Source organism: Meriones unguiculatus, chromosome 11 (genome assembly GCF_030254825.1).
Source record: "Meriones unguiculatus strain TT.TT164.6M chromosome 11, Bangor_MerUng_6.1, whole genome shotgun sequence".
NCBI lineage: Eukaryota > Metazoa > Chordata > Mammalia > Rodentia > Muridae > Meriones > Meriones unguiculatus.
Window position 1 is genome coordinate 49,022,202 of NC_083359.1, and position 17,425 is coordinate 49,039,626.

General features: G+C 44.4%; 1 protein-coding gene across 3 annotated transcripts in view; it reads left to right on the forward strand.

Annotated features, from left to right (window-relative positions):
• Positions 1-17,425, forward strand: part of Snx29 (sorting nexin 29) — a 423,868-nt gene that overhangs the window by 287,892 nt on the left and 118,551 nt on the right. For all 3 annotated transcript variants that reach the window (XM_060364193.1, XM_060364194.1, XM_060364195.1), the window contains one exon: positions 1,787-1,903. In XM_060364193.1, the coding sequence (XP_060220176.1) occupies positions 1,787-1,903 (117 nt within the window). The remainder of the gene's footprint in view (positions 1-1,786; positions 1,904-17,425) is intronic.

Here is a 17,425-nt window from a genome sequence, read left to right on the forward strand (position 1 = left end):
CGTTGTGGCTTTGACAGCTCACAGTGAGCACATGGGAGCCTTGGGTGAGTTGATGTAAACATTTGTGGAAAATTGTTGTACAAACCCCAACAAAACCCCGCTCCATGTTAAGTCGTGACAGTGGCACCATTTGAAGCTTGCACATTGTGGAAGCACATTAGCAGGTCCCTCCGTAGTAACGCAGCAGTGGCAGACTTCCTGCTGGTCCTGACAAAGCCCTGGAAGGTCCATGTGGAGAATCTGCAGGCATTATTGTTGATATGTGTGTTTGTTGAATGTGAGATTAACTTAAGCTTTTGTGTAGAATAAGGCAAGTAGGGAAAATTAATCTTTGGTTTCTATAAGCAAGGAGGTGCTGAAAGACTCAGTGACTTATCCATCCCCAATTTGTTCACTGCATTGTTTTAAGTCATCCTTGGTGTCATTTTCACTTACAGTTTCATATTCTTGGTGAGGTTAGCATGTTGGGGATAATGGATACCATAAAAAGGGATCCGCAGAGCAATCAGATAGAAGTATCAAGTGAACAGAATGTATTCTATATTCTATATACAGAATTGTCAGAGTAAATGAACACACACACACAAACACACTGAAAATTAACCCATTCAAGGATCACTCAGGAAGAAGGATGGAACCTGGGAAGGCACACTGACTGTGTGTTTCTTGGCATTTCAATTCCTTAAATGGGCTATTACAACATATTTCCTTTCTCTCTGATTAATGGAAGAATGCCCATTACTCAGAACTTACATAAGGAAAGGAGAAAGAACGGGAAGAAATCCTTGTTATTTTCAGTATACTGGTGTGTTTCTTTGTGCACATTTTGTCTTTTTAATAAAAAAGGGAGCTCCCTTTTGCTTCTTGAGGTGGGATTCAGGTCAGTGACCCCAGCCTATATCCCTCCCTCCTCTGATAGTTAATTTTATGTATCATGTTAAATACTTGTGACAAACAGCCTGATGTTATTAAACGTTTCCCAATATGTAGCAAATGCTGTGTGAATTCACGGTGGGAGGGCCAGGCCAAGTGAAGTTGCTTGCACAGGGGTCTTTCTGAAGGTATAGGAGCAGCATTTTAGAGTACCCCTTACAGTTTGCTGAATTGCATAAATTATACTTGAGTAGCCTTGCATTGGTTACAAGCTACCTTATAGCTCCTCTATGTTGCTTTGGGATCAGCCAATTGAGTTTGAAAGAATTGAGTTTGGAGGCTTCTGTGGCTCACTGGAAGCTTGACCAACTGCTAGCACCCAGCCAGGGCTCTGTTTTGCCCTCCATTACCTATACTGCCTAGAGCAGGCTCTTGGCTCCCCAGTTCAGAGTTCTCTTTCTGGAAGGTAGTATCAATCCACATGCCCCTTGAAGCTTTCATTATGAAGCTCACAGAGAAGATGGGAAGATTTATTCTGGTCCAGAGTCAGTGGTGACTGAAGTGCTGCTGAAGCATGCTACCATGGTTAGGAAAGAGCTTACTTCCGTTTTCTCACGTGAACCCAAGGACTCGGTGAGTGGAGCTGCATTTGTTCCCATTGCACCACTATCTGGGCATCATCATCAATTTATTTATTTTTGCACCACTGAGTGTTGAACCCAGGGTCTCGTGCATGATAGACAGTCTCTCTACCACTGAGCTACACGTCCAGCCCCAGCAGGAACTTTCTTGACAAGCTGGGTGCCCCTTGTGGTGCCATGGTCTCTGGCAGGAAGGAGACTGCTTGAAGTAGGGGCTCAGCATGGGCAAAGGTTGCTCCTGGAGCTGATGGTTTCATGCTTGTCTGTTCCAGGTGGCCGAGATGCATGGGGAGCTGATCGAGTTCAACGAGCGTCTACACCGGGCCCTGGTGGCCAAGGAAGCCCTGGTGTCGCAGATGAGGCAGGAGCTGATCGACCTCAGAGGCCCAGTGAGTGCTCCCCACCAGCAAGCTGGTCTGAACCTTGCCATGTCCCTCTGTGCACACTCCCTGTGGGTCTGCCCGTCTCCACTGCCCGCTGTCTTACTTCTGGGCTAGCTCATCCTTGAGAATGTCAGTGACCTAGGAGTGCACACCCTGTTCCTCCATGCACATGTACCTCCACCAGCCTCTCAATGTCCACTTTTGTCAGGAAGGAGAAAAATTATAGTCATACAGTAGTACTGCAGCCATTCCATGTTCCTCCCCAGTGCTGTGGCCTGAACTGGTTTAGAACCTTCCTCTGTGTGTCTATGCTCTGCTGCATGGATGGATGTTCAGTCAGGAAACAGGCTGGGTTTGTGTTCTTAACTTGGACCCATGTGATTTGCTGGTATGGATCTTTTTGTTGCTAATTTTTTCTTATTTTTGTTCAATAGTTTGGTTTGAGGAGCATCCTGTATGGGCTGAGTTGTAGGGCTTTTCATCTACTCTGTTGACATTTTGGTCACATAATTGTTTGTTGTGGGGCTGAACTGTGAATTCTGGGATTCCTGCTTTTCATTCTATTGAGGGTAATAATTTCATTTCCTTTGGACAACCCTGCTTTAGAGCTGCTGATTTAGTTGGGTCATTTCCTTGGCTCAGTCATTCAGTATCTGATGAACACAACCTGCCCTTTAGACATTTACTTTGTTTTCTTCTTGTGCCTTTTCGAGCTGTGGTGCTGTTCCTTCCATGCATGCCTATCACAGCTTCGCCTTTATTTTAAAACTTCCTGTGCAAAGCATCCAGGCCCAAGTGTTGGCAAGTAAGTAGTGTACACTCCCAAGTACCTAATGCCAAGTTCAACTGTGACCAACTACCGCTAGTTTTATTTCAATATACCAGTTCCTTTTTTTCTCCACTCTGTATTATCTGAGTCCAATACTGTGTAGTACTTTATTCCTGGTCATCTTATTGTGTGTATCTAAAACTTAAGACAATGTTATTCTAGTTATGCAGTGTTTGGTTGGTGTTTCTGGGAGGCCTGCTCTTTTCTGAGGAGAGGTGGAGGGGAATAGACAGGGAGCAGGGGAGGTAGGAGGAAAGATTCGGGGAAGGAAAACTACAGTCAGGATGTAATATATGAGAGAAGAATTTTTAAAAACCTTTAAAAAATAAGTAAATATTAATGCTATATCATTCTCACTCCTTACACCCACTAAATCTTTTATAGCAGCAATTGTCAGTGTTCAAATGTTCGACTCTCTTCAGATACGTTCTTAAAATTGGGATCCACATGAGGCTAACACATTTTAAGTCATTGATTGTCTTGTGGGTTTCTTTCTCATAATTTAAAAATGGTGGCAAATGGACCTAACTCATTCCAACCATTTCAGGCAGACAGCTCACTATCAGTGATTACCTTCATGTCAACACCCAGCCATTCGTCTCTGGAGACTGGCCATTCTCTCCACCTGAAATGAAACACTAACCTCCCTTTCTTCCTTCTTCAGCCTTCGCCATCCACCATTCTGTCTTTGGGAATTTGACTTTTCTCTTACATTTTTGTCTGTTGGGTCCTCCCTCGTCTCTCATTCCCTTGCAGTTAGTTTATGGATAACACTAGGCCATCTAGTTTTACATTAGAGTTTCCCTGGCAACATCTCTGGGTAGTGCTGTTTGACATGCTCCTTCTGTTTTCCTTTTCCTTGAGCTGTCATTTGGTTCCAGATACATGAAATTGGTTTTGTTTCACTGATGCTGTAATTCTGGTTGGACTGTCTCCTTTCAGGAGTCCCACAGCCTCTGTTGTCTCTTTTCATGATAACCTATCTTTTGTTATCTGCTAGACTGGTTCCCACTTGTCCCCTCAAGTCAGCGCCTCCTCTTCTTGATGCCTCTGTAGCCCTGTCAATAAGAAAGGACAGTGTGTCTAGATGTCCAGGTGCTCAACTGTGTCTCCCATGAATAGGGCAGATCTTCACGATGGTCCTATTTCTATGTCTAGCTCTAAGTGCTCCAGCCTTGCAGGGTTGGCTGTAGAGGTGGGAGGCTGGGAGAGGGGAGAGGGAGAAAGAGGGAGGTAGGAAGGAGACTATCTTCCTAAGTTATTCTAGATTGTGCCAAGTTGAACTAATACCACACTTTTGTGGCCATCTTATGTGTAGCTGGAGCACATATGACTTGGTTGTGAGGCAAGTGTCCTGTGGGGAAGGGAAGCTTTAGCTGCTTCTTTGACTGATGTTATGGTGACAGTATCTTATTCAAGTCTAGTTTAGGAAAGTTGGTGCTTAAACATGCACCATTTTCAAAGAGAAAAGTCTCCAGGGTTTTGTGGGATCTGAGGTCTTACGTGTTCACCCAGAGCAGTTTGGAGTTCCTTATTCCTACAAGCATTCCTTAGAGTTTCTGTCTTTCTTTAGAGGACAGCCTTAGCTCCACAACCACTTTCACTTCATTTGTGAACAGTGAAAAAGTCAGGTAGTGGAAGGGAAGGGCATACATGTCTGTCTTTAGAATTTCTCCTCCCTGACCAGGGCGCCAGGTGCAAACCCTGACGCTTAGATCCCAGGCATCACCCCTACCCCTTCAGTCCACACTTCAGTTCCTGCTCCTGAGGCACCAGCCTCCGATGAGCCATGTCCTGGACACAGCGCTGTGGGTGATGAAGATATCCACAGCCCCACTGTGTGCCGAGTACTCTTCTGGTCTTTCTTCTTTTGGCATTGTGCACTCAAAGTGGTTTTGTTATTTAGTTTTTACTCTGAAATGTCAAGCTTTTGTTACTGTTTTTGATCACACTGACTGTTTTGTCTTGGAGTTGGAAGGGGCTCTTTGGAAGTATCATCCTGGGGAAAGCAGACTTCCCTAAAAGCAGAACAGTGATTCCTGTGTGTAAGGAGGGTTCTGGCGGAACAGTTATTCAAGCTTTGGACAAAAGGCAGTAGTTGTCTTTCTTCAGGACCTCCCACAGGTGCTCCCCACAGGCCTGGCTGCACATAGCGTTCCCAGAGGTTTCTTCTCCAGGGACAGTTTCTAGGAAGGGACTCACAAGTGATTTCTGAGAAAGGCATTGGGGAATCTCTGACAGTTCCTCATGGTGCTTGTTCCTGATACATTCTCCACTGGGCTCATCTGAGGCTGCTGCGCCTTGGCAGCATGGCCTGGCCGGTGACTTGTGGGCCCTAGGAAACGAGATTACGTGTGTGACCCCAGGACCCTGGGGTAAGATAGGATGGCTACTCATTCCTAGCCCCTCCTGGCCTCCAGAGTCTCTGCAGCCTGCTTGAGGTCTTTGTTTAAACACTGATTTTCTAGACCCTTGGGGCCCCATTGACCCAGTCTGGCAGTGGCAAATGCATTGAGTTCATTCTACCTCTCTTTCCCGTCCCTTTCGCTCCTCGCCCCTTCCCTTCCTCCCTCTTCTTTGTTGCTTTTAGGTCTATGTGTGCTATTCTCCCTCCCCCCCTTTCTCTGTATCCTTACCTCTCCTCCCTCCCCTATGTCTGCACTTTTGTTGCCATCTCTCTATGTTTCTTTCTCTGTCTTCTTTTACTTCCTGTGTGTTACTCTCCATGTTCACTTCTCTTTGGCTCTTCCATTGATCTGTCTCTCCCCTGTGCATGACTCTCCCAATGCCCCTTCCTTGTCCCATCCTCCTTATTACCTCTTGCTTAATGAACTTTCACAAGGCTCTGTGGTATAGCAGTAGTTTCTGTTTAACAGCAAACCCGTACACCCTTCTTCTTCTCATGTGAGATTTCTGTGGGGTGTGTGTGTGTGTGTGTGTGTGTGTGTGTGTGTGGTATCGTATATGTTGTGTGTGGTGTGGAGTATGCTGTGTGATGTATGTGTGATGTGCGCACATGCATGTGCATGATATGTGTGTATTATGGTATGGTGTATGTGGTATGTGTGTGTGTGTGTGTGTGTGTGTGTGTGTGTGTGTTTGTGGTTGGTGAGTAGATGTCTCAGTGAAGAGAGTGTGGTTTCTTCAGCATCTGTTAACCGCTATGTGGACTTACCCATCCCTGTGAGCTAGCCTGGGCCCTGACCTGTATGTTTGTGGCCCTTTGTGGCCATGTTTGTTACTCTGATTTATCACTTATGTCTACATCTCCTTTTCCCCCTCTGGACTGAGCTTTTGTGTGACAGTGACTATGTCTTCATGAGCCTCTTCTCAGAGCCTGGAGCACGTGTCATGTGAATGTGACCACACAGCTCTGGTCGCTATGGCAACACCATTAGCCAGGGCCTTCCATTGTCTAGAAAAGTGGCCTCCCATCCTGCCAGATAGTATACTTTGATAACCCCTTCTGTGAGCAGCCCGGGATGTGTACGGACTTCTTCCTCAGCCCTTGAGATGTCTTTGCCAATTCGAGAGAAATATGATTAAAGTTCAGAGATGAGCAAGATGGGTGGACAGTTTGGAGTAAGGTTCACATTGAAATGGGCCTGTCTCTGCATCTTTAAAATATCAGAGGGACTAACCTCATGTTGGGGTTGATGCTGTTTAAGGACAGAAGCTTAATAAGAAATTTATTTTTTGGCTTGGTGGCAGTTGGCAAATCTCTAATGATAGAGTGCCAAATTGTCCACGGTCCCCTCAAAGCTCTGAGCAACACATCCAGGTTATAAGAGGCTTTTGAATTCTGTGCATGGCATGTGCGTTTTAGCCGTCTGCTCTCGTGCAGATAATTCTGAACAGTGCTGTAAAGGGAGGCTTCTGAAAGTGTATCCCACATAGAAGCTTAACACAGAAATATTAGGTTTTTTACACAAAATCGTCTGGAAAATGCTTACAGGACCCTCTCTAAATTTCTCCACTGAAGGAGTAAAAGCCCCTTCTTGGGTACAGCTTTGTTTTCTGTTGATGGACAGCTGCCCCAGTGGTGCCATAGCTTTGGAATGCATACCAATGCACCCTGGATTGTCTTGGCTCAGACCTTCCTTTCCTGAAGCCTGGGCTGAACTCTTTTTCCTGGTGTTTGTGCATCAGGCTCAGGGAGCTGGTTGCTGCTATGAGCTGAAAGGTGCATAGACCTTGGCCACCTAAGACTTTTGGGTACAGAACCTTGCAAATGCATTTCCACTGTGATCAGAGCCATGTGTCTGCTGGCACGGTGCAGTTCCCAGAGCTGTGTCACCCTGGCACTCTCTAAGGACCTGTTTATGCTTCAGTCACTCACATTTCAAGTGCTGCTTTGCATAATGTGTGGGACACACAGACCTGAGATAGAACCTGTGGTTTAGGAGGTCTAGGTCCAGATTGTCTGATGTGCATCTCTCCACGTTGACTGTACTGTTGCTTGACATGGACACAGGCCGGAGAGCCGAGCCAGAGATTGTTCCTGCCTGCGGAACAATGTCCCTAGGAACATGGATGAGGATTGTTGTCAGGCCTTTCCTGATCCCGTGTTTCCCTTTACCTCTGCCCAGTAAAGGTTCACATGTACGTGAGTCAGTCAGTTTGGTCCTTAACACCCACGTAGCAGCAAGAGAACTACAGCCAGAATGCTTTTGGGATTCACTGGTCAGGTTCTTCATTTATTTACCCTCAAGGCTGCCTGAGAAGGACGCACTCTTACTTCCATGGGCCCCATGTAACCCAGGTGCAAAGATGTCATTCAGAAACCTGAGACCCCTGCTGGTGGGGAAAGCAAGACCTGCTTTGATGTACTTTAAGTCCGCTCAGATTTCACTGTCTTCCATGGACACTTTACTCAGAATCCATCCTCACCTCCACATCAAGTTAGCTATTGCCACGATCACAGCACCCAGCACTCTTTGCATCCCACTACTATGTGTTGCTGGCATAAAGGTTTCTCATCATAGTCTTAGTGTAGAGAGAGGCCCTGAGACTGAGGAAACTCCATGACACTCCTGAGGAGCTGGCTGGGTTCAGCTCTCTTCTAGGAGATCAGACTGTGGGTTTGCTCTTGACCACTGCCCTCCCGAAGTGTGGCTTCTCCCAAGCTTGCATATTCTGTCTCAACCATCTTTCTGACCAAGACATATTCATCTTGCTGATTTTCCTTGCATGGTTCTCCTTGTGCAACCCCTCTAAGTACATAATATATACTTTGTTCCTTTCTTCCTTTGTGTTAGCTCAGCTGCCTTGTGCTCTATTACACCTTCTCTACCAGGACATTGTACACTTTTTTTTCTTTGAGACAGTGTTTCTTTGTGTAGCCTTGACTGTCCTGGATTTGCTTTGTAGTCCAGGGTGCCTTGGAACTCAAAGAGATTCACCTGCCTCTGCTTCCCCGAGTGCTGGGGTTATAGGCATGCATCACCATGTCCAGCAACTTTGTACTTTTTAAAAGCAATTCTTCCTGTTTTTTTTTTTTTTTTTAACTTTCTGGAAGAGCTAAAACCCCATCTTGCCTTCCTTGCCTCCATGAGCAAGCTTAGGCTTGCTCAGCAGAGAAGTGAGCTGTGTAGCCATCATCCTGTGTGACTTATGGGTCATTCTGGGAGCTTCCTCCCCTCCCCAGTGTGAACGTACATCTGGCCAAGTCTTACCTCTGATTCTGCTTTGTGTTGCATGGAGTATGATTCCTCTGGCCTCTACCCTGTCTGAAACAGAATGTGCCTAACACACACTTGTCTCTTCTGTGGGATGCATGATTAAGTGACCAGCTGGGAACACATGCATCTTACAAAAAAGATCCTCAGTATAGGTGCAGAAAGCCCAGTCCTTGGCCCCTGATGTGTTTTTCAGAAAGTGGCCTCTTCCATTACAGAGTGCTGCCATCTCTGTACTCTCCACTGCCAGTGTTTGGGAACTGTAGCCATTGCCCTGAAAGGTCTATGATCTACTGCATAGGTTTCTGAACAAGATGATTTTGTTGCCTAGAGCTTGAATGGAACACTCTCAGATACTAATAAAATACAATAAAATAATGCCAGCCAAGCACTGGAGAGCTATCTTGTTCAGGTATTTTGATAAACTCAGAAAGATCCCAGCTTGCCTTATTTTTATTCTTTTTTTTCTTCCTAATAAAATGGCTTTCATTATTTCTGCTGTTGAGGAATATCACTGTTGTTGCCAGCATAAGTATGATGCCCCAGTACAAGTCGACACTCTGTCCTGTAAGAGCCAGGCTTACAGCCAGTAGTTGCTTCCTGTGCCCTCATAGGGTGCAAGTATTTTCTTATTGGGGTGTGTGTGTGTGTGTGTGTCAGGATCGAGCCCAGAGCAGTGAAAGGAAAGCATTCTTACTAAGCTGTATTTGCAGCCTTCTTTTTATATTTTATTTTGAAGCAAGATCTTACAATGTTGCTTAGCTTGCCTTGAGCTCACTTTGTAGCCCAGGGTTGTCTTAAACTTGTGATCACTTTGTCTTAGCTTCCTAAGTAACTAGAGTTACAGGTTTGGTCAGAAAGCTTGGTTAATTGCTTTAAAAATATTTATTGAAAAGCATTTATGAATTAAAGGTAGAAAAATATAGTCATAAAGAGTATGATAATAGAACTTATAATCTATAATTTTTTTTTCTGGAGACTTGATTACTTTTGAAATGTGAAAACAATATTTGGAGTTGTGGTATATCATGTCTACTTGTATATAGCTAGTTACTGTGGGAAATATTTTATTAGGTTTTTTTCCAAATTAATCTGGTCAAATTAATGCTTCAGTCACTCACATTCAGTCCCGAGGCAGGACTGACTCTTGCCCTCCTCTTACCTCTCTCACTGTCGCACTGAGCCTTCCTTTACCACCTGCTCTTGCTGTTCCTGTTTACAAAGTTTTACTTTTCAACCCTTTGTCTTTTCACACATGTTCAAAATTTTCCCAAAAGCACAGTATAAAATTTTTTTTATTCTTTATTTATTACACTTTATTCACTTTGTTTCCCCCCTGAGGTTCCCTCCCTCCTCCCGTCCCAATCCCTTCCTTCTTCCACCCTCTGCATGAATGCCCCTCCCCAAGTCCACTGGTAGGGGAGGTCTTCTTTTCTTTCCTTCTGATCCTAGTCAATTAGGTCTTATCAGGAGTGGCTGCATTATCTTCTTCTGTGGCCTGGTAATGCTGCTTCCCCCTCAGGGGGAGGTAATTAAAGAGCAGGCCAATCAGTTCATGTCAGAGACAGTCCCTGTTCCCATTACAATGGAACCCACTTGGATACTGAACTGCCATGGGCTACATCTGTGCAGGGGTATGCATAGGACATCTCCATGCATAGTCCTTGGTTGGAGTATCAGTCTCAGGAAAGACCCCTGTGCTCAGAATTTTTTGGTTCTGTTGCTCTCCTTGTGGAGTTCCTGTCCTCTCCAGATCTTACTGTTTCCCACTTCTTTCCTAAGATTCCCTGCACTCTGCCCAAAGGTTGGCCATAAGTCTCAGCATATACATTGATAGTCTGCAGGGCAGAGCTTTTCAGAGGTACTCTGTGTCAGGCTCCTGACTTGTTCTCTCTTTTCTCCTTCTTCTGATGTCCATCCTTATTTCAGTAACACATATTATTTACAGGTCAGAGTGCAGGTTCCTCTCTTCCACTGATCTTGCTGTGGAAACTTGGCTATACATCCTTTTGGCTGTCTTTTATGCATACATATTTCATAGACTTAATAGTATATGCATATGATATTCTTGCCTATTTTTAACATCCATGGGATGCTGTTCAGGTTGCTGTGAGACTCCCCATCTCCATTCAAGAATGTGTGATGGCTCCTTCTCTGTGCTTTCTGAACATCCTTCAAGGTCTAAGCGCATCCTCTGAGACAGACTTCAATGCCACACTAGTGCTGCCTTGTACTGCCTTTGTTTCAACATGGCGTCTTCTGACATCCCCTAGTCTCAGCCATGCATCTTTTGGCTTCTCCAGGAGGTAATGACCACACTCCTGCCTGCAGTTAAAGGGCAACTTGTATTGAGCATTTCTGTGCCCCATGCTCCATCCCAACTGCTATAATGCCTGAACAAGCCCGTGACATAGCTATTGCCGTTTCCACGTAGAGAACACAAAGGCCCAGGTGAGGGAGCTGCCCCATGTGCTCACTAGTAAGTACAGGAACCAGCTATGTGAGGTTTAAATTTACAGATAACGCCTTCAAATCAAATGTGAGAGGTGAAATCTCGCTTGATCACAGCCGAGAGTACCTGCCTGTGTTCTTGCGTTCTTCATGACAGTTATCATCACTCTGCACAGAACTGTTTGTCTCTTCCCCATTTGTCTCTTCTCTACTTGGCTGAGCTCCTGGCACCTGCTATGGACTATTAAATATTTATCGAACAAGTGACTGTTAGTTCCCACTTCTCACCAAGCGTCTTCACCCTGACTGCTCAGAACATGCTCACTGAATTAAGTGTTGACAGAAACTTAGTCTCCCAGCCCAGTGTAAGGAGCTATTGCAGCAAGTATCGCCCACCCGGATTTCTTTGATATCTAAATTGAAACTGTTCCCAATTTGGGCGGGAGGTTATCCATCAGTCCAGAAGAACTTGAATGTTTTGTAGTGGCTTTCAGAAAAAGACTTCAAGAGAGAAGCCCAGGGAGGAGGAAGGGAGAGAAAATAGTGGCTGGTCTGCCCCTGCTCTTACCCATCAGGAGCACATAGCAAGGCTGTCCCTGAAAGCTATGGATTAGCTGGCAAAAAGGAAAATTCTGGACCCTCACACTCTGAAGGGTGATGGCTAGAGTTTCTTTGCTTTCTAGGCCTGGGCACATGGCTTGATACATGATCCATGCTTCACTTTTCTCAGATTTAGTTTTCACAGCTATAAATGGGGTCTAACTTGTTAGACAGGGAAGGCTGTGTTGTGATGTTGTAACAAACACTCCCAATATGTCATGGGTGGGAAACTGCAGTTTCTGTCTCCCTCATACTGCACATCCTTCATGGGTAGCAGGGTTAGGGTTAGGGTTAGGGTTTTCATCATCCTTGACCCAGATCCAGGCTGGTGTAGAGAAACAAGAGATAAGCCATACTGTCTCTCAAAAGTTCCACCGAGAAATGACATATATCCTTTCTCTCTTATTTCATTAATGAAGCAAGCCCTCTGGCACATCTGATGGTGGGGAGTCTTAGAAGAGAAGGCAGAGTTACTAAGGAGTAATTAAGGGCTCCACAAGTCGTATGTGCCTAATGAGGGGGTAGTGGGAGAATCCAGTTAGATGACATGCAAAGTGCTTGGTTCCTGGGCACTGAGCCATGGTGCTAGTGACAATGGGAATGGTGCATAGTGGGAATTATGCACTATTATGCTTGTTTTGTCTGCGGTTGACAAAAGCTCTTATTGATCTGCTTGTGCTGTGTACATGAACTGAGTCTTTCAGTTGTCTGTGTAGTAGGTCACTACACTTAGAAATATAATCAAAGTCCAGGCCGATGTGGTCTGTGTTCTGAAAGAGTTCTCCCCTGGGAAGGAGGATTCTGCTTTTTCCTTTGGGTTTTCGCTTTCAGGCTATGAAAACTACTAAAATAAAATAGAATGTAGAAGCTGGGAGGGATCTCTGGGTATGTGGTGTCTGTATTACTTAAAATGACTCCAGAGAAAGCAGCCTAGCCAGGACACAGCAGAACCAGCCATGCTACTGTAGATAAGTACAAACTGAAGCTCATGTCATGAGCTAGCCCATCTATACATCATTCTGTCCTCATTGTCCCCTGCCAGAGCTGTCTTACCCTTTTGTGGAAGCAATGGCAACTGCAGGGATAGCATAGTGTGTCACCAAGAGAAAGAGTGAATCTCAGCCCCATTGTTGTAAACAGAGCCCCTCTGACCACTGTGGCAGAGTTGGCTTCATTCACCATGCCATTTAGAACCCATCTCTGTGGCCAGAGCAGGCCACTCTGGTTGGCTTGAGTTACTTGGTGTCCATCCATGGGTTCAATCAGCCAGTGAGATGGTTTCCCAGGAGACAAGTGAATGACAAGCATCAGCCAGCCATGGTCTGTCCCTTTCTCTGTACTTTCCTTTCCTCAGGAAATTTGGAAGTTCTGAATAGCAAAATGCTGTGTCTGCTGTTGCTCATCCTGGTAGACAAGAGTGGGGACAGGTGGCTGTCTGGCAGAGCCCCTTCTTGCTGTTTTGACTTGTCTCCAAAAACACCTTGTTTAACAATTACTAAATTCAAAGTAGGAGTGTCACACTGGGGAGGTGTAATTGTCAAAGGGCTGCTAAATATTACCATGCGTACCATCTTTAGCAGAACTCATATAACTCTCTGTTATTGACAAAAGAGATTGAAAATTGGGCCAGATTTTTTTCCCCCGTCAGGGACGTTATTTGTTACAAAGATTATTTTTGCACATGAGGTTACATTGATAAGTTAGAGGTTTCTAATGTAGCTGTATTTTTTTCAAGGTCTAATATTCAACCCCCTCTAGCTGTGATTACAGAAAAAAAGCCATTTAGAATATATAATACATATATTCTCAATACAAACAATCAGACTTAAGTTTAAAATCCCCTTGGCCACTAGTCTTGATTGTGTTCAGAATAAGTATCCCAAGGAGCATTGTGCTCCTCCTGGGCCTTCTCCTCGGGGTAGAAAGACTCTTGCCATTGTGGAGTGTCGTCTTGTGGCACTCATCATTATGTGTCTTCCTTAGTGCTCGAGAGAGGAAGGTAGGTGGAGGCGCTGATAGTTAAGCTTAGCATACAGAAGACACCTTTCTCTCTGTGGTGTGGGCGCAAGTCCTTCAGAGGTCTGCCACTGTGAGAGCAAGGGGGTAGACCCGAATTTCTTACTCCTCCCTTCAGCTTAGCCCCTTCTCTGCAGCAAACTTCTGCCCTGCCCAGCTGGTGTGTGACCTTGTGTCTTGACATCATGGCTTGTCACTTGTGGCGTGGATGTGTTGTGTGAGGCTTCCCTTCCTGACAGAAGATCTGACTCCAGATTGGAACTTAATATAAATACATGTAACTGGAGAGTGTGTGGGTTTGTGATAATGTAGCTGCTTCTCTAAAAAGATGAGGGATGCTGAAGCCAGACCGCTAGGTCCTCAGCTAGGTTTCCAAAGACTCTTAATGCCACAGGCTACTGCCACTTCTGAGCTGTAGCCACCAGAAAGAATGCTCCCTGTTTCTTGCTGAGACCAACTCCGGACCCTCAGCAGGCAAATCTCCTAACACCCACACCAGCCCTCCACGAGCTTCCCCGGAGGAAAGGTTGTAGCTGGTACAAGGCTGCAAGCTGAGTCTTAACTAGTCTTCATTAAAGTCAAGTCAACGCCAGACTTATTTAGATGAGGAAAGAAATCTAAATAGATTTTCCCAGAGAGCTAATACATACACAAATGTTGCAGAATTTAGAAAAAAACAAAACAAAACAAGAACTTTATTAATTAATTAATAAAGAATAGAGCTGAATAAAAGTAAGAAAGTATTTTTGAGGTGGTTAATTCTCTGTTACAGAGAATCGAAACAAAATTCAGCTATTTTTCTATACAAAATATTTTTTCACTGAATACTGGCTTATTTACCACTAAAGTTCTGTCACTAACTTCTTCCTGTATCCACTTTGTCACTCATATATCTCTCCATCATCCACCATTTACCCATCTGTCATCTGTTATCTGTCTATCTACTCACCCACCATTTATCCATCCATCTCTATTATCCATCCATCCACTACCTATCATTTATCCACCCATTATTTGTTATCCATCTGTTCACCCATCATTTATCCAACCATCTCTATTATTTATCCATCTATTGCCCATCGTTTGTCCATTTATCACTTAATACTTATCCATCTACCCACTCACTATTTATTCATCTATTTTCCATTATTCATCCATCTACCTTCATTAGTGAATTTTTTATTTAGTTTTTAAAAACTGCAGACATCACCACATATTTTTCCCCAAGGTTCCCGTTGAACTTTGGCTTATCCCAGAGTGCCTCTCTATGCCTTTTTCTGGCCTGTCAATGCTCCCTTCCCAGAGGCAAGCATTCTTCCTCTATTTTTCTATATGTATATAAAATTGAGTGATTATTAAACGTATATTGAGAAAGTTAACAGCTTGCACTGTACATAGTAAAAATTTCAAGGTACCAAATTTTACAGAGTGAAAAGGTTTTTTTTTTTCTTTCTTTCTGATCTTTGTTTCGAGTATCCTTTCTTCCAAATGTTCAATCCAAGTGCATGGCATACAGAGCGCACTCCCTCTTCACAAAGGCAGCCTCTTCCCTGCCACCTGTTTTGTGTCAGGCCTTGGCTTTGGTGTTCTGTAGGCTTTTCCTCATTAGCAGAGAAGGAGGATTACAATTTGCCTGGTAACTGTGTGGTCTGGCTCTGCCTGTGTGTTTATATAACTATTCATGACTTCCTCCCAAGCCCGTGTTGCCATGCATGGTGCTGCAGTGTGTCCTTGTATATCTGGCTTCAGGCATATGCTGTCTAAGCATCTTAATTACACAGGAAGAAGCTGGTGCCCACTCTAAGTAAACCAATCATTTACATATGTTCCTTCCTTCCTTTCCCTCCTCTAGCCATCCATTCATCCATCTGTCCATTGGGATGTCTACTCCTTTGTCCATGCAGTATGAACATTCATGAGCAATCTCACATATGCCTAATGCCATCTTGGCTCTAAGAACATTGCTCCTGAAACACTCATAACCTTACGAGGAAATGTGACCCATCAAAAGTGAATCCACAGACACTTTCCAGGCTACACAGAGGATAAAAGAAAAGGACTCGTAGTCGCTAGCCCCAGAATCTTTGGCCTTGAGTATTTTTTAAAACCACAAACATCTGATACATGTGATTGTGTATTTGCAAACCAGGCAAATTAACAAAGAGACAAGCACGGTGCATGTGGTGCAGACCCCTTTGAGTCCCTGTCATGGTAGTGAAAGTGCAGGACAACATCATGCTGTAGCTGAGCCTCTGCTGGCCTGGCCACTCCAGTCAGAAGATAAGAGCTATGCCCTTTCACATTTCGTTCCTTATTTTAAAATGAGGAAAGCAGGAGTGTCGGTGGGTTGGAAAATAGTTCTCCTGTTTGGCTGAGAAAAATGAGAGCTGATTGTCTATGGCAAGGCTATTTGCAAACAAACACATGAGAGAATGGTTCTGGCACATACAGATCCCTGTGCCGTTTCATGGTTGGGACAAATGTTCATTGTGGCTGTCATGTTTCTTCTGGCTTTTTCTTTTGAGCAGTGAATCTGAACACTTTTAAATTAAAAGACAAATACAATTATTTTTCTTTGGTTCTTTTTTTATCCTCTAACTAACTTATCTTAACCACACATGAAGATTTGGAATTGCTGCAAAGCAGTTTAAAAATTGATTGATACTTCAGAATGGAAATAAGATTCATTCATTTAGTCAGTACCTGTTGTGTGCCAGGTGTTACAGCAGGCTGCTTAGTGGTAGTGGGGAGAGCAGTAGACAGCAGTGGTAGAGCAGGGAAATGCAGACTCCTGTCTGTTCACGGAGATGGGGACAATCACAGAAAACCAGTGTGAAGTGATGGCACTCCAGAATAGGTGGATGGTATAGGGGAGCAGTGGAGCAGGCAGCTCATTCTGAGGCTCGGGAAGGTGTGTTCTAGAGTGAAGACTCCTCAGACACCTTCTCTGTGTCAGAGGCACTCCACAGCGAAGCTCTGAATGTGAACTCCATCATCACCTTCTAGGCTTCTGAGAGGCAGAGTGTAAGCAAGGACAATTGTCTGTGGGAGACCTTTGTAGTGTAAATGGCTGTTCAAGATCCAGGTGTCTGAGCTCAAATCCTGCTGCTGGTACTGACTTGCTTGTTGTGTTACCTTGGACAGTTTTTATGGGCTTATGTTACTGTATGTCAAACTCCAGGAAGATAATGGCTTAAAAAGCATAATCAAACTGGGCATGGCGGCAAATGCCTGTAATCACAGCACCTAGGAGTCTGATACAGGAGGATTCCAAGTTGAAGGGCTCATTTTCTCTGATCAAAGAATTTTAAAAAGGCCAAAAAAAAAAAAAAAAAAAAGAAAGAAAGAAAGAAAGAAATTTCATTGGAAATCTTGGGGAGTCATGGTAGATATATGTTACTGGGGTTCCCTCTTGGGGTTCTTAGTATCATATAAGAACTTAAGTGTGGAGTCAAAAGGAAGCTCAAGGACAATTTATGTCCATCTTGAAGATCCCCACAGTATGGGATCCCTGTAAGCTCCTTCGCTGGCACAGGAGTGATCCAGAGAGAGGCCAGAAGGAAACCCACCTAGTTCAGCATGACCTAGTCATCCAGGCTGGTTCAAACTTCTGGAGTCTGACCCTGGGCAGTTCAGTTTTTTTTTTTTTTTTCAGGCATTATAAATTAGTCTTTATTTTGAAACTGCTTTTCACCAATATTCCTCACAATCTCTTTTTTTAAATTACACTTTATACATTTTGTATCTTCCCATAAGCCCCTCCCTCCTCCCCTCCCTATCCTACCCTCCCTCCCCCTTCTTCATGCATGCCCCTCCCCAAGTCCACTGATAGGGATTGGACATTTTAGTTAGGGTCCTCTCTCTTGCTTAGTTTCTTTAGATGCACAGGTTATAGTGGGTTTGTCCTATGTTGTATGTCTATATGAGTGAGTATATACCATGTGTGTCTTTTTG